Here is a 25,161-nt window from a genome sequence, read left to right as displayed (position 1 = left end):
GGGAAGTACGGCAATCTTTCAAAATTGCCAGCTGGCTAGAGGCGGACCTCCGCAGACCTCCGCAGCCAGCCTGGCCTCAGGAGACCCCGGCGTCCCGACCCCCAGCCCTGCACTGTAGAGGCGGGCAAGCCACGTGCTGCCCAGGGAGCGGGATCCGGAACTCGTCTGGGCTTCTCTCAACACTCCTGGGTATTCAGGGTGGGAGTTCAGCAGGTGGATTACGGGGGCGTCACTCAACAGGTGCGACCTCACCAAACCCTCGCGGACGCCGAGCCGGGATGCAGCCCGGGCCTTACCAATTCTTGGCCCCGCCCCCGCTCGGGCCCGCCCCCGCCTGGCCAGCCCCGCCCCGCCATTTTTTTCCTTCCCGGGAGCCACGTGGGCAACGCTCCCCACTGCTGTCTGCCTGGCTCGACCCTGGGTCTTGGGCAAGTGCTGTGCGTCAGCTTCTTCATCAGTAAGATGCAATGGGGTAATGACAGTACCTCATTCAAAAGATTTATTGTGAAGATTAAATGTAAAAAGTTCCTGGCACAAAGGCCCCAATAAAAGGTGGCTGTTATTGTTGTCCCAGGATTCATTTTAGCCAAAAGTCCTGCCCCTACATTGTCACCTAGGTCATCTGTTTTCTTATGGCTAGCAGTTCTGGCTCCCCTTCCCACATTTATTTCTGTATTTGGTGGTTAAGAGCTTTTTCAGTAGCCAGGCTGTCTACGTTCAAATGCTTTTTCAGTAGCCAGGCTGTCTACGTTCAAATCTAAGTCCACTACCTAATTCCTAACTGGTATTGGGCAAGTTCCTTCTCTGTGCTTCTATTTCCTCTGTAAAATGAGTGTCCGAGTACCTGCTTTATATGGTGGTTGTTAAGATAAATGAGCTTATGATTGCAGGAGGGACTTTACCTAACAATTGCAATCAGTGTAACCTGGCTTATTGTACCCTCAATGAATCCCCAACAATAAAAAGAAAAAAAAAAAGATAAATGAGCTTATATAAGTTAAGTGGTTAGAAATGTGTCTGACCTGTAGTTACCGCCCAAGGTTCCTGTATTATTGCTTTGGCCTGGGCCTTGGTTCCCTATTGACATTCACAGGTTGATTCACCTTGCAACCTATAAAGAAATGGAGTCAAGCTGTTTTGGGGACTGCAAACCAGCATCCCACTTCCAAGGGATAGAGAATCCAACCAATCCAACCTAAAGAGAACTTGTACAGCAAAGTCCCAGAGACTTCACTGGAAACATATATATATATATGTGTGTGTGTGTATTTTTTTTTAAGAGACAGTTTTACTTTATCGCCCTCAGTAGAGTGCTGGGGCATCACAGCTCACAGCAACCTCCAGCTCTTGGGCTTAGGCAATTCTCTTGCCTCAGTCTCCTGAGTAGCTGGGACTATAGGCACCCACCACAACGCCCGGCTATTTTTTTTTGTTGCAATTTGGCTGGGGCCAGGATCGAACCTGCCACTCTCTATATATGGGGCTAGCACCCTACCCATGAGCCACAGGCACTGCCCTTTCACTGAATATTAATTATTTATATTCGCAACAATTAATCTCTTTTTTATTCTCCCTGTTGTGGGAGCCCACACCCAGTTGTTCTAATGCTGTTTGCCCAGTTCCTCCCACTTCTCACAACCCCCAGAGCAGAGTTCGTTCCCAAACTCTGCCTCCCTGTTCTCTCCCCATACTGGATTCTGGACCCTGAACCCTATTCTTCACCTGCATGTGGTGTCACATCCATTGATCCCCTGTCCTGACCCTGAACAAACTTAAAAAGACCTGGCCTCCATAAACATTGTTGGAATAAACATTGTTGGAGGTGTGAGGGGAGATTGATCCCTCACAAAGAATCTAATAAAACTAAATAGAGAATAAAGATAGTTTACCTATCAAAATAGCAAGACAAAGAAAAATATCCTAATTCAGGCAAGGATGTAGTTAGATGGGTGTGACAAAATAGAACAACTGGGTGTGGGGGCCAAAGGTCTCCCACCACAGAGAGAATAAGGAAGAGATTAATTGCTGCTAATATATGTAATTAATATTCAGTGAAGTCTCTGGGACTTTGCATACACACACACAGATTATTGGTGCCCACAAACATTGATATAATCTTTCTGAAAGCTATTTGGCAATATATAATAAAAGTTTCAAAAGAGTTCTTATTGTTTAACACCATAATCAACTTTCAGGAAATTGTTCTTAAGAAAAGCTGCCAAAAAATTATGTGCATACAAGGTTGTTCATCACTGCAATGTTTATCTCATAGAAAAGTTAGAAACATAAAGTTCCAACAAAAGGAGGTTGTTTAAATTATGTCATATGCATACAATGAAATACAGCCATTAAGGATTGTTCTTGGAGAATTTTTTAATTATGTGGAAATGTTTACAATATAAAGTTAGTGAAAGGCTAAATGTAAAAAACTATACATACAGTATGGTTGTAATTATATGATATATATGCATAGAAAAGAAACACACCCAAAAGTGTACAAATTATTATATGTAAGTGATAGAACTACAGGTTATATTTATTCTTCTTTATCTGCATTTAAAAAATTATCTACAGTATATATCTATTACTTTTATAATTAGGGAACAGAAAGCCTATAAAAATCTGTCATTGCCTCCACAGTCCCCCCCACTGTCTTAAGCCCAGACTCAAATGTAAACTATTCTTAATATGGCCCCTAAACTGGTCTTAGGGTCCTTAGGAATTTTGAGCCTGCTGGGCTCTTAATAAAGAATAATAAAAATACATTTTCAAAATTAAAAATCAAGCACCATGTAGATAATGTCATTGATATTCTGATAAGATACAAATTTGGACATAGTTTGAAGGGTCAGTATTTCCGACTGGGACAGGCTTCTTCCAGACTTACCTACATAACCAGCCAATATATGCATCCCAGCCCTCTACCCAACCCAGGCAAACCAGTTCATTAGTACCTTTATGCTCCTCCCTAGTTCCATCTGCAACTCACCCTTCACTTTAAAATCCTCCTCTATTTCCAGGCCATCTTATGTGTTGTTGCTGCTAGGAAGTCGGTACTGATTATAGCTAAGCATCAATCTCCCCACCTACTCAACACCAGTGAGGTGTGGACAATGAAATCTCAGTGAGGTTTCATTGTCTATGTAGAACAGAGCTTGAGAAATGAAGAGATGAGTCATCCTGTGGCCTAGGCTTTTCTCACATTAAGGCCTTAATGTTGCCTTTGAGCTTCTGGGATCTTTCCTAGCTCTAAACACAGCTTCCTTCCTTCCTAGCCTATTCTCCAGATGGCTCTTAGGAGCCCTCCTGGAACCCCAGGTCTGCAGCACATTCCTCTTTCTCCAAAGAACTGCTTCTCTTTGCCTCTGGCCTTCAACTCACTTGTGATGTCAGCCTCCCTAGGCCAGAATACTCTTCACACATTAATATTAAAATTGGGAGAAAACACCTGCCTCTCCAAAAAAGATCCATGTCCAGACAGTTTCCCAAGCCATACCTTATGCCTAGACCCTTCCAGAAACAAGCTGTTCAGCTCTAGTTTCTCAGCTTCTCCTAGGAGCCAGCTCCCCTAGCCCCCTCCCCTCAGTTACATAGCATTGTTTCTAGCACCATGCAGCTATATCCATCCATACTGATTTGTAAGTCCTGGTGGATTTCAGCCAAACCTCTTAACCTTGTCATTCAAGGCCCTTCACTGGCTGGCCCCAATTTCCCTTTCCCATCCTCATCTCTCAGTCCTCCCTTCCATTTCCTTTTGCTCCAGTCCTGACCCATCCAACTCCCCGGTCTCCTCTGAGCACACTTTGTACCTTGTATTCCAATGCTTTGTCTCATGCTCTTCCTCTCCCGAAAATGCTTATACCCCACTCCACTGTTGTTCTGCTTCTCTGCGGAAAGTCTGTTCATTTTACAATCACCCCTTCTTTTTTTCTACCATAGACCTTATCAGTCTGCCAGTTAGATGTTTAATTGCCTTTCCATCATGGTGGGGCTAAGTTTCAAACAGCTCTGAATTCCCCAGCACTAGCACAGTATTCCTTTAAGTAATTGCTTTTCTGTGAATTCTCCTCCCTATCCCTATGGACTGGAAAGTCCTGAAGGTAGATCTTTATCCTTCCACATCCTGACCTCCATCTGAGACAAGGCTCACTAGTGGATGTGAGAAAGATTCTGAGGTCTCTCTTTAACTCAGCAAACATGTCCATATTTGCTGGGAAACAGCGATTCCTTTTTCACTCAAAATGATATGGTTATCCTGAGGATCACTCTTCAGTGCCACAATTCTAAAATGGGAAGAGCACTACGTGCCTTATCTACTTTGCCAGGACGCTGTCCCTGACTGTGATAAAAAGCAGAGCAACCATAGGCACAGGAGCTGATGACGGGAGGCATGAGGTCACTGGGACCAGGAACGGGGCATGCCCAGCAGTGGATCTGTGCTCTCAGAGGCCAGGCAAGGGCCAGAAGCTCCCTTACTCAGCGTAGTTAGTGAGAATGGGGAACTTGCACTCAGCAAGCGAGGCAACAAAGCAAAAGCAACACAGAAGTTTGCAGAGGCAGTAGCAGAAAAAGGAACAAGCTCAAACATTTTCCCACTTGTTAAACAAGTTAGTGGTTCCTTTAACAAAACAAGCGCTACTGTTATTAAGTTCATACATTTGACCAAAAGTTTTTTCACTGGCTGCTTAGGTGGGGGGAGAGGAAAGAAAGTTTGTTTACTTTACTATAGGACTTTGAGGAAGTTACTTAATCCTCAAGTGTCAGTTATCTGGTCTGTAAACTAGGGAAAATAGCACCTATCTCAAAGTTGTGAGAATTCACTGGAATGAGTCACATAAATTGTCTAGCAATTAGTTGTAGTTATAACTAGTTATAATACAATATAATAAAATATAATACTTAGTTCTTAGCCATCCCTTATGCACAGCTCTAGTTCTATGGAAGAAATATGGAGATTTCTCAAGGAACTAAAAGTAGGTCTGCCATTCAATCCAGCAACCCCACTACAAAGTATCTACTCAAAGGAAAAGAAATCACTTTATAAAAAAAGACACCTGCATTCATATATTTATCACAGTGCAATTCACAACTGCAAATATATAGAACCAATATAAGTGCCCAACAACTGATGACTGGATAAAGAAAATGTATGTGGGGCAGGGCCTGTGGCTCAGTGGGTAGGGCATAGGCCCCATAGACTAAGGGTGGCAGGTTCAAACCTGGCCCCAGCCAAAAAAAATAGCTGGGGGCGGCGCCTGTGGCTCAGTGGACAGGGCACCGGTCCCATATACTGAGGGTGGTGGGTTTGAACCCAACCTCGGCCAAACTGCAACAAAAAACAGCCGGGCGTTGTGGCAAGCGCCTGTAGTCCCAGCTACTCGGGAGGCTAAGGCAAGAGAATCGCCTAAGCCCAGGAGCTGGAGGTTGCTGTGAGCTGTGACGCCACAACACTCTACCGAGGGCGACATAGTGAGACAGGGTCTCACTTAAAAAAACAGGCAGTGTCTGTGGCTCAGTGGGTAGGGCACTGGCCCCATATACCGAGGGTGGTGGCTTTGAACCCAGTCCCAGCCAAACTGCAACAACAACAACAAAAATAGCCGAGCATTGTGGCAGGCACCTGTAGTCCCAGCTACTCGGGAGGCTGGGTCAAGAGAATCACCTAAGCCCAGGAGTTAGAGGTTGCTGTGAGTTGTGTGATGCCACGGCACTCTATTGAGGGCAATAAAGTGAGACTCTCTCTACAAAAAAAAAAAAAAAAAAAAAGAGGGCGGCGCCTGTGGCTCAGTCAGTAGGGCACCGGCCCCATATGCCGAGGGTGGCGGGTTCAGACCCGGCCCCGGCAGAACTGCAACCAAAAAAAAAATAGCCGGGCGTTGTGGCGGGCGCCTGTAGTCCCAGCTGCTCGGGAGACTGAGGCAAGAGAATCGCTTGGGCCCAGGAGCTGGAGGTTGCTGTGAGCTGTGTGAGGCCACAGCACTCTACTGAGGGCCATAAAGTGAGACTCTGTCTCTACAAAAAAAAAAAAAAAGAAAATGTATGTGTGTGTTTATGTATGTATATGTGTATATGCATATGTAATGGGATACTACTCAGCCATTAAAAAGAATGAAATAATATCTTTTGCAGCAACTTGGACAGAATTTGAGACCACTATTCTGAGTGAAGTGACCCAGGAACAAAAAAATAAATACTGCGTGTTCTCACTTGAAAGTGGAGGCTAACAAATGAGTATATAAATACTGTTTGTTTTGTTCTGTTTTTTGTAGAGACAGAGTCTCACTTTATCGCCCTGGGTAGAGTGCCATGACGTCACACAGCTCACAGCAACCTCCAACTCCTGGGCTTAGGTGATTCTCTTGCCTCAGCCTCCCCAGTAGCTGGGACTACAGGTGCCTGCCACAACGCCTGGCTATTTTTTTGTTGTAGTTTGGCTGGGGTCAGGTTTGAACCCACCACCTTCACTATATGGGGCCGGCGCCCTACCCACTGAGCCACAGGGCGCTGCTCTTTTTTTTTTTTAAAGACAGTCTCACTCTGTTGCCCAGGCTAGAGTGCCATGGCCTCAGCCAGCTAACAGCAACTTCAAACTCCTAGGTTCAAGTGATCCTCCTGCCTCAGCCTCCTAAGAACCTAGGACTACAGGTGCCTGCCACAATGCCCAGCTAATTTTTTTACTTTTAGTAGAGATAGGATCTTGCTCTTGCTCAGGCTGATCTCAAACTCCTGAGTTCAAGTGATCCTCCCACCTCAGCCTCCCAGAGTGCTAGGATTATAGGCGTGAGCCACCGCACCTGGCCTATAAAATGTTTTAAAAATTTGCTGGACGTGGTGCCATGCACCTGTAGTCCTAGCTACTTGGGAGTGTGAGCCAGGAGGATCGCTTGAGCTCAGGAGTTCAAGGCTACAATGAGCTATGATTGTACCACTGCACTGCAGACTGGGCAACAGAGACAGACCCTTCATCCTAAAAAAAAAAAAAAAAATCCATGAAGATTCTCAATCAGAAGGTCTGGGTTAAGGCCTGAGATTCTGCATTCTAACAAGCTTCCAGTAATCTGACATTGCTGGTTCTGGGACCACATTTTGGATAGCAAAATTCTAAAGCATCTCTACCTAAAAGAAGGCTCCACCAGCAAGATTCATTTAAGTAAATTTCAATAATTGGCACAGACAAATAGACCAGTGGCAACTTTTCAATTTCTGTGAGAATGTACCCTTATTTCGCCCCAGGAAAAGGCAGCTTGGATGAGGGCCAAAGGGAGAGTTGGCCCCAACCTTTGAGAAGCCAGAGTCTAGGATCCAATTTCCCAAAGAAGTAGAGTTTGCTGTGTGAGGCAGCACAAACCCCAAACTAAATTCCAGCAAAGTTCACTTACTGAGGGAGGTTAGACCTCAGTAGGCTTGGGTGGGTTAAGCTGGGAAGCTGCCCCATTCTCTCTACCTTTTTCCTACATGCATTTAAATACCAAACCTTTACTGATGATCCACTAATAAACTGCAAGTTCTGAGGGATTCAAAGAAGAATCAGATTTGGCCATTTGAGCTCCAGGAGGAGGAATTCACAGTGGGAAGCAGAATTGTAAAATAAAGTACAACGTGAAGTGGTAAGTGCTAATAAACATTTATGTACAGAGATGAGCCAGCATGAAGGAGCAATGCTAAGAGCTTCCCAGAGCAGCAGCCGCTGTGGGAGCTACATGAGACGTCCCTAATACTTGCAAGTAAGGGACACGCCCTAAACAAAAATTCCTTGCCAGGGCCAGCCAGTGATGATAACAAGTATGCTTTGAGGCCTTGAAGCCCTTGAAACCAAGACCCCATATTCCAGAGGCTTAACGTGGGAAACGCTTCCTATGTTTGTGCCCCTAACCTCCAGCTTTATATTACCAATAAATCCAAAGAATCGAGAGACTTTTAGGGGCAGCACCTGTGGCTCAAAGAAGTAGGGCACAGGCATATGCCAGAGGTGGCGGGTTCAAACCCAAACCCCAGCCAAAAACTGCAAAAAAAAAACTTTTAGAGGATGAGATCCTCCAAAGGGTGAAGGTGACCATTATCTTATTCCAGAGCTCTAGTACCCACATCCTAACCCGTGCCGAAACCCAACTGATCATTTCTCTAGCTACAGAGAGCTAGAGAAATCTTTACCCTTTGTCATATTGACAAAGCTCTTTATTGGCTTAACCCATTGCACTGCTAGATCTAAAGGCTATAATCCCTAGACTAAGAAGTAGGTCTCCGGTTGGGGTAGGGAGCCTCAGCCAATGCAGGAAGGGTAGAAGACTGATAGCCTGCTCTCACCCTACTCCACACAGACCAGCTTTCAGGGGAGCTCAGGAACTGATACTCAATCCCAATTTATCTTTTCCTTTTCTTCCATCTCATATATAGAAACACTTACAAGAGAAGTTCAGGAGCCTAAGGGAGCAGCTGAGGAGGAAACGGAAGAGATGGGGAGTGGAATCAGTGCTGAGGACAAAGAACTGGCCAAGAGGTCCAAGGAGCTAGAAAAGAAGCTGCAGGAGGATGCTGACAAAGAAGCCAGGACGGTCAAGCTGCTGTTGCTAGGTGAGTTATGTGGAAGATAAACCAGAAGTTAATGCTCTTTTCTGCTTTCCCAGAGGGTCAATGGGTTCTAGCTCACTCCACTGGGAAAGAGAGGTGGCAGGTCATTTTTCCTCTCCTCTAGCCAGTCTCTGGTTAAGTTAACATGGGGCCTGAATGGCTACCCACCAGGGGTTCCAGAGTGTCAAAGTTACCTGAAAAAAAAAAAAAAATGTTTTTTGAGACAGAGTCTCACTATGTCGCCCTTGCGTAGAGCGCAGTGGCATCACAACTCACAGCAACCTCAAACTCTTAGGCATAAGCCATTCTCTTGCCTCAGCCTCCAAAGTAGCTGGGACTACAGGCACCCACCATAACACCCGGCTAGTTTTTTGTTTGTTTTTGTTATTGTAGTTGTCATTGTTGTTTTTTTAGCAGGACCGGGCTGGGTTCAAATCCGCCAGCCCTGGCGTATGTGGCCGGCACCCTAACCACTGAGCTTTGGGCACTGAGCCAACTCTGAATTTTTTTTGCTTTCCCTTGAACTAGAAATAGTGTAATGGCCAGGATGAATCCATCCATGTCCAAACGTAACACCTCCTTTCTTTTTTTTTTTTTTTGAGACAGAGTCTCACTTTGCAGTTTTTTAGCCAGGGCTAGGTTTGAACCCGCCACCTCCGGCATTTGGGGCGGGCGCCCTACTCCTTTGAGCCACAGGCGCCGCCCTGTAACACCTCCTTTCATCTCGGCAAATATCAAGAACCCTGGACTTGCAAACATGTACCCAATCTGCAGAGAACTCTGAGCCAAGGAATCCAAAGAGAATAGGAGCTTCCCTCACCAATGGACTTTGAAGTCCTACCATACAGTACCACAGAGTCGAGTCCCAAGAATAGGCCCACTGGTTCTTGCCAAGTATACTGGTTCCTTCTTGCTGTCAATAAAAATCATGGAACTAGGAAGCTGTGAGTAGGCAGTACGGAGTTTTTATCTACAGCAGTCCCTTCCTGTCTTTTTATTCAGTAGCTGCCTCTAAAGCCCCTGCCAGATGGAAGTTTCATCAACTTGATGAGCTCCTAAGCAGATCACTGGTCTGGGCTGAGAAGAAAAAAAAGCACCCCAATAAGTCAGCCAGGGAAATTGATCCTGGTTATAAATAGAACCAAGTCAAGAAAATTTGGGACATCTGGCTTAGAAAAAAAACAATGGTGCCCCAAAAGTAGGCTATCTGAAGCAGGAGGGGTCATGTAGCAGGCTAACTGCCTGGCCTGGGTGTCCAACCCATGAGGGGCCTGAGAACCAGTGCACCAGGCTAAGGCACCTCTTTTTCCCCAGCTGATCTGTGACACAGCCCTCAAGACACACCAAAGGAGCATATCTCTCTCTGTAATCTGGACCCAGACTCTTAAGGAGCACAAGGTTACATAGGGGGAAACCAGAGATGACAGGGCCACTGAGAGATCTTTTAAGCCTAAGCAGATTTTTTCTAGTTCAGGATAAGCAGCTTAGAGAACACTAAGCAGGAGGAGGCTGAGGCGTTAGGGCAGTATAGTCCAAGAGAAGGTGAAAAGGTGTGTGAATGAGCACATTAGGACATTCTTAATAAAGGAAACAAGCAAAATGATGATAAAATAGTATTTCAGTGAAATGACCCAGCTCTCTCAAAACCTACCCTAAGATCACTCTCCTGAATCAGAAATAGGGAGAGAGAAGAAGTGAGGTAAAGGAATTCCCCTGAATCTATTGGTGGGTCTCAGCAGGGAGGTTTTTGTTTGTTTTTTTGAGACAGTCTCACTCAGTCGCCCAGCTGTTGAATGCTGTTGCCTCATAGCTCACAGCAACCTCAGACTCTTGGGCTCAATTGAGTCTCTTGCCTCAGCCTCCTAAGTAGCTGGAACTACAGGTGCCCACCACAATGCCCAGCTATTTTTAGAGACGGGGTCTTGCTCTTGTGCAGGCAGGTCCTGAACTCCTAAACTCGAGCAATCTGACCATCTCGGCCTCCCAGAGTGCTGGGATTACAGGCATTAGCTACCAAGCCCTGCCATAGCAGGGAGATTTTGACTCCCAGGGGCCATTTGTAAATGTCTAGAGATATTTATGGTTGTCCTATTGAAGAGAGTGGGGTATTATTGGCCTCTAGTGGATAGAGGACAGGAATATTGCTAAACATCTTCCAATGAACAGGACAACCCAAAATGCAAATAGTGCTGAAGAAATCCTGCTCTAAATCCAGGTCAAGTGGCCTGAACTCAAGGCTGCTAGACATTGAGGACAGCAATTACCCCCATGTGTTCTTCCCTAACAAGACTCCCAAGCAAACACTGAGTCTGACTTCTCATAGGCCATCTCCTGGAAGGCTGGGGGAAATTGGAAGCATAACCATCTCTACTTTCAGGTGCTGGGGAGTCAGGAAAGAGCACCATCGTCAAACAGATGAAGTGAGTAGGAACAAAGAAAGCCCCGAAAGACTGGGGTAGGGGAAAACAAGTGAAGGTACTCAGAGTTAAAGGCTCTTTAGCCTCAAGGAACCCAGAGGTTCCTTGCCCTAATCTGTATGCCCCGAGCCCCTCACCCTCCACCATGATACAGTAGTAGGAACAGAGGGATGGGGCACTTACAACCCTTTAAATACTCCAGGTTCCCAATCCAACAGGTCTGGTCACTCGGGTCCAGCTAAAGACTAGGTGTCTGCCCCTTGCAGAATCATTCACCAAGACGGCTACACGCCAGAAGAATGCCTGGAGTTCAAGTCTGTCATCTATGGGAATGTGCTGCAGTCCATCCTGGCTATCATCCGGGCCATGTCCACACTGGGCATTGACTATGCTGAACCAAGCTGTGCGGTATGTGATTAATGTTATGTGGTTAGGGGTGGAAGCAGGAAAGGCTAATGAGAAGAAACAGACAAGAAGCCAACCAACCATGAGGAAAGATAGGGAAAGAAAATAGTTTTTTTGTAACTAAAACCCCACCTGATGAGCTTCGCATCTTTTTATTCAGTTCTGGAGACATAAGCAACTCCTACCTTTATAATAAATATTTACAAAATCCACTCTCTCGGGCGGCGCCTGTGGCTCAGTGAGTAAGGCGCCGGCCCCATATGCCGAGGGTGGCGGGTTCAAACCCAGCCCCGGCCAAACTGCAACAACAACAACAACAACAAAAAAAAATAGCTGGGTGTTGTGGCGGGCGCCTGTAGTCCCAGCTGCTCGGGAGGCTGAGGCAAGAGAATCGCGTAAGCCCAAAAGTTAGAGGTTGCTGTGAGCCGTGTGACGCCACGGCACTCTACCCAAGGGCGGTACAGTGAGACTCTGTCTCTACAAAAAAAAAAAAAAAAAAAAATCCACTCTCTCAGCTTCCTCTGCCTTTTTGCCTTATTTTACCATTTAAATTGTTCCCTTTTGTGCCTCCTGGCCATAGAACTTTAATAAATCTCTAGTTCTGGTATTGACATTTTTCTAGCCTCTAATCATTGATAGAACAGAAGTGATAGGTTTTTGTCTTCCATCTTGTCTATTTCATAGTCAATTTGGCCTTTAAACATCCAGTCTCCCTGCAACAGAAGACCATGTTTTATGGTAGTACCCTTTCAGACTAAGGATGGAAGCCACAACCCCCAGAGAAGCACCTGGGACTTCTGCTATCCTCTAAGAACCCCAGGGCCGGCTATATTGTCACCCTGTACATATGGGGAGCTCAAAAATTAATCACTATGTTTTCTTAGAATCTTCAGTGAACACCACCTACACCTTTCAGGGGTCCTCAAACTACGGCCAGCGGGCCATATGAGGCGGAATGATTGTATTTGTTCCTGTTTTTTTACTTCAAAATAAGATATGTGCAGTGTGCATTGGAATTTGTTCATAGTTTGTTTGTTTTTTTTTTTAACTATAGTCCGGCCCTCCAACGGTCTGAGGGACAGTGAACTGGCCCACTGTTTAAAAAGTTTGAGGACCCCTGCCTTAGACTTGGGTAGCATTGTAAATTGCTTTTCGTTCAGCAGCACTCCCAGAAACTTCCTGGGAAGCTATTACTCCTGTGTAGTTCTCAGCCAGGTTTCTGCATTACAGGATGATGGGCGACAGCTGAACAACCTGGCTGACTCCACTGAGGAGGGAACCATGCCTGCTGAGCTGGTGGAAATCATCAAGAAGTTGTGGAAGGATGGTGGGGTGCAAGCCTGCTTCGAGAGAGCAGCAGAGTATCAGCTCAATGACTCAGCATCTTAGTAAGGGTCTGATGGGGAGGGGGTGGGATGACACTTAAGCCAACTTCCAGGTGAAATTTCAGCCAGCCTAAAATTTCAGGCAATGAAAGCTAGAGACCCACCAAATGAATTGAGCCTGTAGGTCTGTTTTGTTAGGATTGAGTTGAGCAGTGTTTTACTGTGCTTTGAATTTGATACCACTGGGATACCTGCCATGATTGCCACCACTGTTCTGCTTTACACCAACTTGCTGCAGCCTGGAGAGCTAAAGATACAAATTCAAAACAGAGGTGGTCTGCCTAGCCTCCCTCAAACCTACTCTTGAGTACTTAACATTAGCCTCTCCTTTCAGAACCATAACATAGTCGGGCTATTCTGCCACACACTCTCCCCAGGATGGCTCTTTCAGGGCAGAATTTTCTAGCTTGTAACCCAGGATCTACTTAGGCCACTAAGCAGAAATGAAAGTCTCCAACACCCAGAGAATCTTATGTCAGGATCTCAAGGTAGGGGACGCAGAAAATGCCAAAGAGCAAACCAAAGGAAGGTGGTCAAGGTCAGGTGTGGTGACTCATGCCTATAATACTAGCACAGTGAGGACAATGCGGGTGGATCACCTGAGTTCAGGAGTTGAGACCAGCCTGAGAAAGAGCAAGACCCCAGCCCTACTAAAAATAGAAAACAACTAGCCAGGCACTGTGGCAGGCACCTGTAGTCCCAGTTACCTGGGAGGCTAAGGCAAGATCTCTTGAGCCCAGGAGTTTGAGGTTGCTGTGAGCTATGATGCTATAGCACTCTCAGGGTGATAGAATGAGATTCTGCTCGCCCCCCCCCAAAAAAAAAAAACCAACAAAACAAGGTGGTCAGGATTAGAGAGAACCAACTTTGCAAAGCTGGTTCCAAAAGGATAAGCAACAAATTTTATCAGTCCTAAGACAGTAAGGGATCGTAGACATGCATCAGCTCGAAGTCAAACAGACCTGAGTTTTATCTCCCAACTGCCACCTAATTTTCAAGGAACTGGTATCATTTACTACCCCTGGAACACTCACTAAGGCCAGTCACTGCTAAGTGCATTATGAATAGTCTCAAGACCCTTTACCCACCTATACAATAAGACTTCAAGGTAGACAGTACCTTTTATTAGCCCCACTCTATAGATGAAAAACTAAGATTCAGAGAAGTTAATTAACTTGCCAGATAAATGCAGAGGCTAGATTTGCATCCAGGGCTCCTGGACTATAAAGCTGAGTATTTTTCACAATATGCCTCTTGACCTTGGGCAAGTTATTTAACCCTTCTACATTTTCCTTTCATCTGTAAAATGCGGATATGAAATGTGAAGGCTTAGGAGCGTCAATGAGAACTTAAATGTGAAAATGCCAGTAGGCACTTGTATTAACTATCCTCCCTCTTTCCCTCAGCCACCTCACTTCCTACCCACCACCACTTTTTAATTAAGTAATTTATTTATTTTGAGACAGAGTCTCACTTTGTCACCCTGGGTAGAGTGCCATGGTGTCATAGCTCACAGCAACCTCCAACTCTTGGGCTCAATCCTCTCCACTCAGTTTTTCATTTTTAGTACATATGGGGTCTCACTCTTGCTCAGGCTGGTCTTGAACTCCTGAGCTCAAGCAATCCACCTGTCTCAGCCTCCCAGAGTATTAGGATTACAGGCGTGAGCCACCATGCCCGGCAGCCACCCCCCTTTTTTATGGTAACTTTTAGAATTTCACAAAAGAGGAATAACATAATGAATGATCTACCTGCAACTCATGGCCACTCTAATTTCGTTTTACCTTCATCCCCTACTGGATTATTTTTAAGCAAATCTCAGATGTAATTTCATCCAAAAAAGTGTTATTACATGTCTCTAAAATAGATGCTGTTAAAAGAATCTCAGTATCATCACACCTAAATATTTAATAATTCCTTAATACAAAATATCAAGTATCAGCTCAGCGCCTGTGGCTCAAACAGCTAAGGTGCCAGCCATATACACCTGAGCTGGCGGGTTCGAATCCAGCCCGGGCCCACCAAACAACAATGATGGCTGCACCGAAAAAATAGCCGGGCGTAGTGGCAGATGCCTGTAGTCCCAGCTATTTGGGAGGCAGAGGCAAGAGAATCGCTTGAGCCCAGGAGTTGGAGGTTGCTGTGAGCTGTGATACCATGGCACTATACCCAGGGCAACAGCTTGAGGCTCTGTCTCCAAAAAAATATATATATATATTAAGTATCATCAAATTACTGTTTAAATTCTCAATTATGGATGCCTGTAGCTCAGTGGTTAGGGCGCTGGCCACATGCTGTTCTAACCTGGCCCTGCTAAACAAACCAAAAAAAATAAATAAATAAAATAAAATAATAGGTGGGCATTGTGGTGGGCGCCTATAGTCCCAGCTACTAGAGAGGCTGAGGCAAGAGAATCATTGAGCCCAGGAGTTTGAGGTTGCTGTGAGCTATGACACCACAGCATTCTACCGAGGGTGACAGAGTGAGACTGTCTCAATTAAAAAAAAAAAAAATTCTCAATTATCTTACAAGTTTTTCTCCCAGTTTGATTCAGAATATAAACAAAGTCCACGCATTGCAGTGGTTCCTGTATCTATGTCTCTGAAGTCTCTTTCAATGTATTGCCTCTTGCTGGAACTTTGAGCACCCATTTAACCACTAAATCTCATTCAAGGGTATAGAAAAGCTTGCAGTCAGGCAAAACCCAAGAAAACTTATCTGATGTGACTTAAATGATGGAACCCCTGCCTCACATGGGCTTGTCCCTCAGTTCATCCCTTACTTACCGTTAGGAAGAACACATGAGGTTTTGAAGGAAAGAATCCCAGATTTAACAATATGGGATTCTGGGCGGCACCTGTGGCTCAGTGAGTAGGGCGCCGGTCCCATATGCCGGAGGTGGCGGGTTCAAACCCAGCCCCGGCCAAAAAAAAAAAAAAAAATATGGGATTCTAGTACTGGTTCTATCACCAAATTAACTGTGTAACTTTGGGTAAGAGCCTTTACCTCTCTTAGCTTTGGATGTGGAAAATTTGTCATCAATGCCAATTACTTTTCTACAGCTACCTGAACCAACTAGAACGAATTACAGACCCTAACTACCTTCCTAATGAACAAGATGTGCTACGATCCAGAGTCAAAACCACAGGCATAATTGAGACCAAGTTTTCTGTCAAAGACTTGAATTTCAGGTGAGTACGTGGTTCCCCAGGGCATCTCAGATATACACGTGGAACCCCAAAAGGGGTATGGGCATGCTTCTTGGCCTTTGCTTCAGCCTAACCTAAATCACTGTTCTACCTCTCCCCTCTACTTTGGGTCCTACGTTGGGCATACCTATGAGAATATCTGCTTCTTCCCTCAGGATGTTTGATGTGGGAGGACAAAGATCAGAGAGAAAGAAGTGGATCCACTGCTTTGAAGGAGTCACCTGCATCATTTTCTGTGCAGCGCTCAGTGCCTATGATATGGTGCTGGTTGAGGATGACGAAGTGGTGAGTGGCCTCTGCAGCAAGCAGCTTTGGCAGGACAAGTTCTCTGCACAACCCTTTCCCTAAGCCTTGCGTCAGTCCAGCGCCTTACCTTGGTTAATTTCAGCTAACAATGCAAGTCTAGCAGTCCTCTAGCCAATCAATGTCTCTAGAAAAACCTCTTCTGTAGGTTCAAGGTGAGCGATTTAGAGCTCTAGATTTAATGAGTATAAGCTTGGTCTCAGATTGGACATCCAGGTATCACTTGCAAATCATTAAACTCATAAAAGGAACTGAGCTGAGATAAGGGAACATCAGCTTGACAATGCAAAGGAATATTATGGGAACATCAGCTTGACAATGCAAAGGAATATTATGCTTAATACTCTCCCAAACTGCCCTAGGAAGGATAGGAGAAGAAAATGATAGAACAAACAACTTATGATGTGAATCCTCACACAACATAATATAAGGGTTGAACAACTAAGTTCACTTTAGAAGCCTAAAAATATACTGAGTGTCATCAAGAATAAGGAGAGACTGTCAGACCAAGTATCTGACATCCCAATAGAACTGGTAGCTGAGTAGGTGAGTGGTTTCCTTTGCCTGTAGAATTTTCCAAGACAGGAACTCTGCAGGACAAGTGTTAGAGTACAGCCAGTTACCTTCTCTGACTTGGAGATAATGTCATAGGCATGGAAGATGTTAATTTCACACAAGCATCTACTTCATAGATGGAGGCACATAGTTTACTGATGAAAGACAAAACCCCTACACTCCTATCCCTTGCTCCACAGTAGAGCACTCTGAGTATTTTCTAATCAAAATGTTAGAAAATGTCTTACAGGGCTATTCACTTTCTAAGATCTCTTCTTTCAACCATAAAGTCTATGAGATTGTAAAGGGTTTTGCAGGAATAATAAGAAATGCTACAATTTTTTTTTTTTAAAAGGCTACAGATTTGATTGTTCTTACCTTATTAGATGAAAAGACTAAGTCCGTTGGCAGCATACTTCAAGGCCCTCAAGGCCTGCTTTCTGAAAACAGGCCGTGCTGGGCCAATGTGCACCTCTGCAGAGATGCAGCACTGCCTCTCTCTCTAAGTAGCAATTAAGGGAGGATGAGGGCAGAAGCGCTTACAATACGACACTGGCTGGCTCGGTGCCCCTAGCTCAGTGGTTAGGGCGCTGGCCACATACACCAGGGCTGGCAGGTTCGAACCCGGCCCAGGTCTGCTAAACAATGACAAATACAACAACAACAACAAAAAAAAAAAAAAAAAAAAAATAGCTGGGCGTTGTGGTGGGTACCTGTAGTCCCAGCTACTTGGGAGGCTGAGGCAAGAGAATAGCTTAAGCCCAAGAGTTTGAGGTTGCTGTGAGCTGTGATGCCACAGCACTCTATCGAGGGTGCCATAGTAAAACTCTGTCTCAAAAAAAAAAAAAAAATATATATATATATACCTTCTCATATATATATACACACACACAAACACATATATAGCACTGGTTAATTCTTTAGACCTCATCACATGGCAAAGTATCCCTGTCATGTTCCTGCTGAAACCAAGAGCCAGGATCCCAGGACAGAAGCCTATCAAAACCATCTTGGAGATGCAAATGAACACGTGCTAACTTGGGCCTGGTACAAGCCTTGATCAGCAGTTCTTACAGAATGTCAAAGTCCTCAGTTGTGTCTTAGCTGCCAAAAATCTGCATCACATGTACTGTGCGCTTACATACCAGACACCATCATGGATACAATACATATATGACCTCAATTAATGTTCATGATTCTCCTGTATAATAGGGAAACTGAGACACAAAAATGCTCAGTAATTTTCCCCAAGTCATACAACTATTAAAATGATAAGAGGATTAGAATGAACCCACATCTCTGGCTTTACTCCACTACATGAAATAGAAATAGCTGTTTCCTGTCTTTCCTTTTACTTTTGGAGTACTAGTCTTTCCAAGGGGGAACAAAAACAGGAAGTAGACCATCCTGTAAGCCAATTCTGATATTTTCAATGGTGTTTCCTCTTACTAGAATCGTATGCATGAGTCTTTGCATCTGTTCAATAGCATATGTAACCACAAGTTCTTTGCGGCTACTTCCATTGTCCTCTTTCTCAACAAGAAGGACCTATTTGAGGAAAAAATCAAGAAAGTCCATCTCAGCATTTGTTTTCCAGAGTATGATGGTAAGTGTCGGGGCTGGAGACAACAATGTCTTTTTGTAGTAAGTGGCCACTGCCTCATTTCCTAGGCCAAGGTGACATAAAGAAACTTGTCTTATGGAAGAAATTTGGGGGTTTGTCTCTGGAATAGATTAGATGCGGGAGAGCCACTGATTGTTTGAATGAAAAACTAAAGCTAAGACACAGAGACGCTTCTTAGGATCTCTGTTCAACTCAAGTAGGAGACACCTGAGTATAACAGGAAGAAATCTCCCTCTAAAAACAGGTCCCCAACTGCAGCTAACACAATATTTCAACGATCAAGTCAGTCACCTAAAAAGTAAGCAACGAAGAAAGGTTAATTTATTCCACTTCTTCACTATCTTTCTGGAAAACCAGGGAACAACTCCTATGAGGATGCAGGGAATTATATCAAGAGCCAGTTTCTTGACCTGAATATGCGAAAAGATGTCAAAGAAATCTACAGTCACATGACCTGTGCTACAGATACACAGAATGTCAAATTTGTATTTGATGCAGTTACAGATATTATTATCAAAGAAAACCTCAAGGACTGTGGACTCTTCTAATCCTCACCATTTCTCAGGGATAGTCTACAAACAAGACTGGAATCTGAGTAATTTGAAGCAGACAATTATAGTCAGTGTACCATGACACAAGGAATGAATTCTCCTTTGGAGATGGAATATGTATGATTACAATTGTGTCTCATACCTTCTGTTTAAAGTGGGATAGCTAGTGCGATTTACAGAGCTCAATGCCAAGAGTCAGAAGACCCAGTCACTTAAAACAAAATGTAATACTTAATACAAAATTAAGTTATCCAGCAACTTAATACAAAATGTAAATACTTCATTTCTCTGAGTCTTGAGCCCCCCAACTATAAAATGAAGATAATTTCCCTACCTACTTCACAGGGTTATTCTGAGGAGTACATAAAGGTTGTGGTTAAGAGTCATAGAAATAAATCTAGTATAAATGCTGCCATTTGTTAAATTCAGCTCCTGATTTTCAGAACACATTCTCCTAACTATACCAAGCAAAACAGCAAACCTCCCTACAGTCTGCAAAAAACTACCCTAAACAAAACCTCAATAAACCTACCACTCCTATTATTAACAGAGGTCTATGCGCCTTAGTTCAGAAATCTGGATAACTGGATAGGAGATTCTAAGGCACACATCCAAAACTGATTGTTTTTTAGATAAAGGTCTTGCTTTGTGCCCAGGGTGGAGTGCAGTAGCCTCATCACAGATCACTGCAACCTCAAACCCCTGGACTCAAGCAATCCTCCTGCCTGAGACTCCTCAGTAGCTGGGACTACAGGTATGCACCACCATGCTGGCCTGTTCTTTTTTTTTTTTTTAAGAGATGGGAGTCTCTCTCTTGCTTAGGCTGGTCTCAACTCCTGAGCTCAAGCAATCTCCCTGCTTCGGCTGCCCACAGTGCTAGGATTATAGGCATGAGCCACTACACTTGGCCCTTTCTATTCTTTGAAAATACGGAGTCCATAGCTTGGCGCCTGTGGTTCAAGCGGCTAAAGCGCCAGCCACATACATCTGAGCTGGCAGGTTCAAATCCAATCCGGGCCTACCAAACAATGACGGCTGCAACCAAAAAATAGCTGGGCGTTGTGGCAGGTGCCTGTAGTCCCAGCTACTTGGGAGGTGGAGGCAGGAGAATTGCTTGAGCCCACGCGTTGGAGGTTGCTGTGAACTGTGATGCCACAGCACTCTACCCGGGGCGACAGCCTGAGGTTCTGTCTCAAAAACAAAAAAAGAAAGAAAATACAGAGTCTGCTCTTCATCAGACAGGTCTGAACTTCTGGCCTCTCACCTTCCTAAAGAGTTAGGATTACAGGTGTGAGCTACCACTACCAGCCTGATCATCTTTATAGAGCACAGATATTCCTTTATCCTTTATCCCCCCCAAGCTGTCAAACCGAGCTTCCTCTTTCTCTACAAATAACTGTTTCTCAGCTATACAAAATACTTTCTAAATAAACTAAGGAGACATAATCATACTCCCATTTAAAGAATTTATTGCTGCCACTTCTCTATCATAGAATTTAGAACAATTCTAAAATTCTCATCTCAACTGTTGCATTTTTCAGGAGAACAAAAGACAAATGAGCTTGTTTTAGGCACTGAAAATCTTTGCAGTTGGGTCTGTGCAGTGCTCGCTGAAAACAACATCTCTCCAAACAGACCAACAAGCAAATTAATCCTTTGAACTCCTTTGAGGGGAAATGAAGCTTGCATTTATCTTGAGAGAAGGTGGCAAAGTCAAATATACTGTAGATTTAGCATTTATAACTACTGGCGAGGAAAGCTCTTGGCATCCAGGATTTAGTATATGAAAGAAAATGTCAATTAAAATGAAAATCTGCTCCTTCCCAGAAACATCCATTCACACTTAGGTTGCTACTAGCAATATTAATACTAGAGAGCCATATAAGCTTTAAATTAACACTGAAGAATAAATTTGTTGCTCTATCAAAATTAGATTCATTTAACAGTCTTTCTGGGTCTCTAAAAAGAAACCAAGTTAGGAAGAGAATTACCAGAGAAACTGCTCTGGCTACTGCCAATTAAAAACACTTACGCCAAAGAAAAATCCTAGGCAAGACTTCCCACATTCAAGAGCTGTTCAAGGACTATTCTGAAAGGCGTGCTCCAACTATCACAAACCTGTTGGCTTTAACCCAACATACAGGGGTTCCAAGTCTATTCTGTGTCATGGATCCCTCTGGCAATCTGATGAAACCAATGACCTCTTCTCAAAGTATTTTAAAATGCATACAATAAAATTTAAAGAATTACAAAGAAAACCAGCATACTGAATATAGTTCTATTCCTAAACTGTCTGTAACTCTTAAAACCCCAGGTTAAGAACTGTCATTACAGATAGGATCTTTTCTATTCAGTCCCCAAACATAATTTATCCCATTTATTCTAACTCCCCATAGGACAGTCACACATACCCTCAAATAGGAACAGATTGTTACCTCTATTATTACCTCTTCCTGGGTCTTTGAATCTAGGTGGAAACTGGTGAGGGGCCAAACTATCAAAGTGTGACACAGGTTCCTTGGTTATCAATGCTCACATAGCAGCTGCCCTATGGTACTAGTATGAAGGCAGAGCCTGAGGGACTTCTGGCAGAACAATTACAAATCCCTATTAGAATAAAAAAGGGTTGTATTCTACTCCTCTTCATTTTTTCGGGTAGACATCTCAAATTTTAATGGGTTTATAAACAAATTCACACAAGCCACCTTGTATGAACATTTTGTAAAAAGTTCATCTTGGAGGATGGAAATACCACTTAAAACAACATGTTCTACAGCTGTTTATTAACTTAGGTTATTTTTATCTCATGGATATTTTGATTGTGTTCATGAAAAGTTCTCTGTATAAAATGGTTGTTAAGAAAGATTAAAAGCAAAATTAATAATCTGCATTCTCTCCTTTGGCCTCATTTTAAATTCACATTGCACTGCTGAATCTTATGTACCTTTATAAGCCATCAGAAATCATTTTTTGTAACAAGGTCAGACACAAACATTCAATCCTATTTTCTAACACTACAACCTTAATTCTTAGAATGCTGAAGTTAGGAGGAACTAAAATATTCTAAAAATATTCCAGGCCCATCATTACCAATTTATAAATAGGAAAGCGAGGCCCAGGGAGGTAGAGTGTCTTCATCAAGATCATACTGCTAGAAAGCTGCACAACTAGAACTCCAAGAGAGGTCTTCTAAGGCCAAAGCCAGTGACTGACATTATGCTGCCAACAGCCCACTGTACGCTATACAAAGTCAATTTCCCATTCTTTTAAGCTCCTCCTATTCTCAATCAAATTCTTGTTTATTTTTTAGTTAAAACCATCTCAAACTACAACGGAGATCTCAAAATAGAATGTAATAATCACATGCAATCACAAAAAAATAACTAAGTTTGCTTGTTGTTGGAAGTATAATCTCCTGCTTGTATCCTTAAGAGGGCACAGCACAGCATGATTAGAGAGATACTTATAACAATAAACCAAATGGAAATTAGGTTACATTTCACATATCTGGTAATAGCTTTTCTTTTCTTTTCTTTTTTTACAAAAATACATTAGTATTGACACAAAAGGACGAATACTATATGATCCCACCTATATGAGGTACCTAAAGAGTCAAATTCATAGAGACGGACAGTAGAATGATGGTTACCAGGGGCTGGGGGAAGGAGAAGAATGGGGTGTTGATGTTTAATGGGTATAGTTTTATTAGTTCACAAAGACGAAAAAAAAGTTCTGAATATAGATGGTGGTGATAGTTGTGCAACAATGTGAATGTATTCAATGCAACTGAGCTGGCATCTTAATTATTTAAAATAATTTTATTAAAAATAATTAAGATAGTAAATTTCATCAAAAGTTTTAAATGGAAAAAATACATATTATAATTGGAAATTTGCTTTTATATTTTCTGTGGATAAAGGAACAATAAAAGCAGCACACAAATTCAGTACTAAAAGCTATATAAAAGACGCATTAACTTGTAACAGTTCCTACTCTGATAATAAAACTCACATGTACCCCAGAGAGTCCAAATCAGAGTATTTCTTCCCATGCCCATGGTGAGACATACACATTGAAAACCCACTCAATACTTGGAGATGTACCGTAGACCAAAGTGTGCCGGCCATGCTGGGTGGAGAAGGTGGTGAAGGGTGAAGAGCTCTTACCTCCCACTGCCCTCTCTACCCGGCACAGCCCCCGGAGCACAGATTCCAGCAAGACTTCAGTGTCGGGCCAGGGATTGCAAGTGAGACAGAGCCTCTGGTGGTCCTGCTAGGTAAAAGCGTGAAGACGTTTCCGTGAGGTCAGACACACTGGAGACTGAAGTAAAAAACTTTTCTGCTTTTTGCCCATGAAAAAGCAAGCACTAGTATGAATAAAAAACAGAGAACTGGATTTAAATGAAAAACAAAGACCTTTTCACCCTGCTTTACAAACTCTAGAGTAATTTATAATCCAACTTCATTTCAGGTATTCAAAATGAATGAGGGCAAAGTGATGCTGTGAAAAGATTGCCAACTACCATGAATACATATGCTGGTGTTGCCTTAAAATATTACTATTTCTTTCAGTGCGCTATAATCCTGAGTATCACAAAGAACATTTATAGAGCACTTTCAAGTACATTATTGCTAAATGATGAGAACAATAGAGTATCATAGCTGGAAGGAATAATTTAGTCTAATTCAACTTTAGATAACAGATGAGGGATATAAGACTGAAAGTGACCTATACAAGATTTCATAGCTAGTTGGAAACAGAAAAGACCAGAACCCAGTACTACAAAGTATTTAACCTCGTAAGATTCTGAGGGGTGTCAGGATCTTTATCCCATGTGAGCAAGGATGAACAGAACAGTAATTTCTTTTGTTATGTCTACTGGGAATCTATTACTTATAATTTAAGCCTTTTAGTAAAAATGTCTGGATAACCCAAGGATTATTCTGGGATGGGAAGGGGAGGGCGGCAGAGGGTAGGAGGAGAAAGATACGTTATACAAAACTTAATATTCCAGCTGTCAAAGATCTTACAGCTTATTGAAAGCTAATACATTGAGATAGTATATCTCTGCAGTGTACTAATATTTATTCATATTTGATTATTTCTGCTACCTGTGATTAACCACTGGATATCAGGAAAACATCAGCATTGGGCATATAGACTTTTCCATTTGACTCGATCATTCCCTTTATTTACCCCTTCCCAAACCATTTCAAAAAGACTTCCATTCCAGAGCATAGAGCTAGCTAGCTTTGCTTTATCTACCAACTATAAACATTATACGTTATATAGACAGTCACCTCTGCCACAGGATGTTCTTTTATCTTTGACGGGCACACCTTTTAGTTTTCAATGTGTAAATAAATGCAGTGAAATAAACAAAATAAAAACAAACACTTGGATACCGAAGTCTTTTTGTCTCAATTTTATATAAAAACCAAATACTCTATCTAAAATGTAGGAATGCTCTTTGACCAAGCAGTTCTCACTAATTTTTGGTCGAAGTCACTTTAACTAACTCATATACAACAGGGACTTCTTACTTATTGGCAAATGAAAAATAACTCATCATTCCTTAGTGATTTTGAGGTCAGATATGTGTTAAAATTGTTTTTTAATTTTTCCCAAATATAAAACTTCAAAATCAGAAATGCTCCAAAAATCTGAAACTTTCTGAGCACCAACATGATGCTCAAAGGTAACAGTCAGTGGAGCATTTTGGATATCAGATTTTCAAATTTGGGATGCTCAATCAGTAACTATATAAAGTGTAAATATTCCAAAATCTGAAATTTTCAGTCCCAAATGTTTCAGTCAAGGGATTTTCAACCTGTATTAGGTCCTATTCAGTTGTTCCCAAATGTTGAGCCAGACTGGCTGAGGAAGTTATTAAAAATGTATCTATTCCCAGGACCTGCATTAGACATTTTAATTTACTAGGGTGTAGCCAGAGAATCTGTATAGATTTATCACGCACCTCAGGTATCTACTGCTGTATAAAATTCCTTATTACATCTTATTCCTGAGAAGACTTGAGTTAGGCCAGGCCTAGGCTTAACAGAATATCAGAAAAAACAAAAACCGACAAACATACCCTGCCTTGACTTGTTCTAAAGTATGTTGTCCTCAGAAGAAGTAACTCAT

The 25,161-nt window shown here is 43.0% G+C and overlaps 1 protein-coding gene across 1 annotated transcript; it reads left to right on the top strand.

The window, feature by feature from the left end:
• The first annotated feature begins 2,231 nt into the window (after positions 1 to 2,231).
• On the top strand, positions 2,232 to 19,454 carry GNAT2 (G protein subunit alpha transducin 2). The gene is made up of 8 exons (XM_053592141.1): positions 2,232 to 8,571; positions 10,946 to 10,988; positions 11,252 to 11,393; positions 12,621 to 12,778; positions 15,838 to 15,966; positions 16,140 to 16,269; positions 18,295 to 18,448; positions 18,824 to 19,454. Exons 1-8 carry the CDS (start codon positions 8,454 to 8,456, stop codon positions 19,012 to 19,014), a joined length of 1,065 nt encoding a protein of 354 aa, XP_053448116.1. The 5' UTR covers positions 2,232 to 8,453; the 3' UTR covers positions 19,015 to 19,454.
• The last annotated feature ends 5,707 nt before the right edge of the window (positions 19,455 to 25,161 follow it).

This window comes from Nycticebus coucang, chromosome 5 (assembly GCF_027406575.1).
Source record: "Nycticebus coucang isolate mNycCou1 chromosome 5, mNycCou1.pri, whole genome shotgun sequence".
Lineage (NCBI taxonomy): Eukaryota > Metazoa > Chordata > Mammalia > Primates > Lorisidae > Nycticebus > Nycticebus coucang.
Note: the sequence above shows the minus strand (reverse complement) of the source record. Positions and strands in the feature narration are given on the sequence as shown.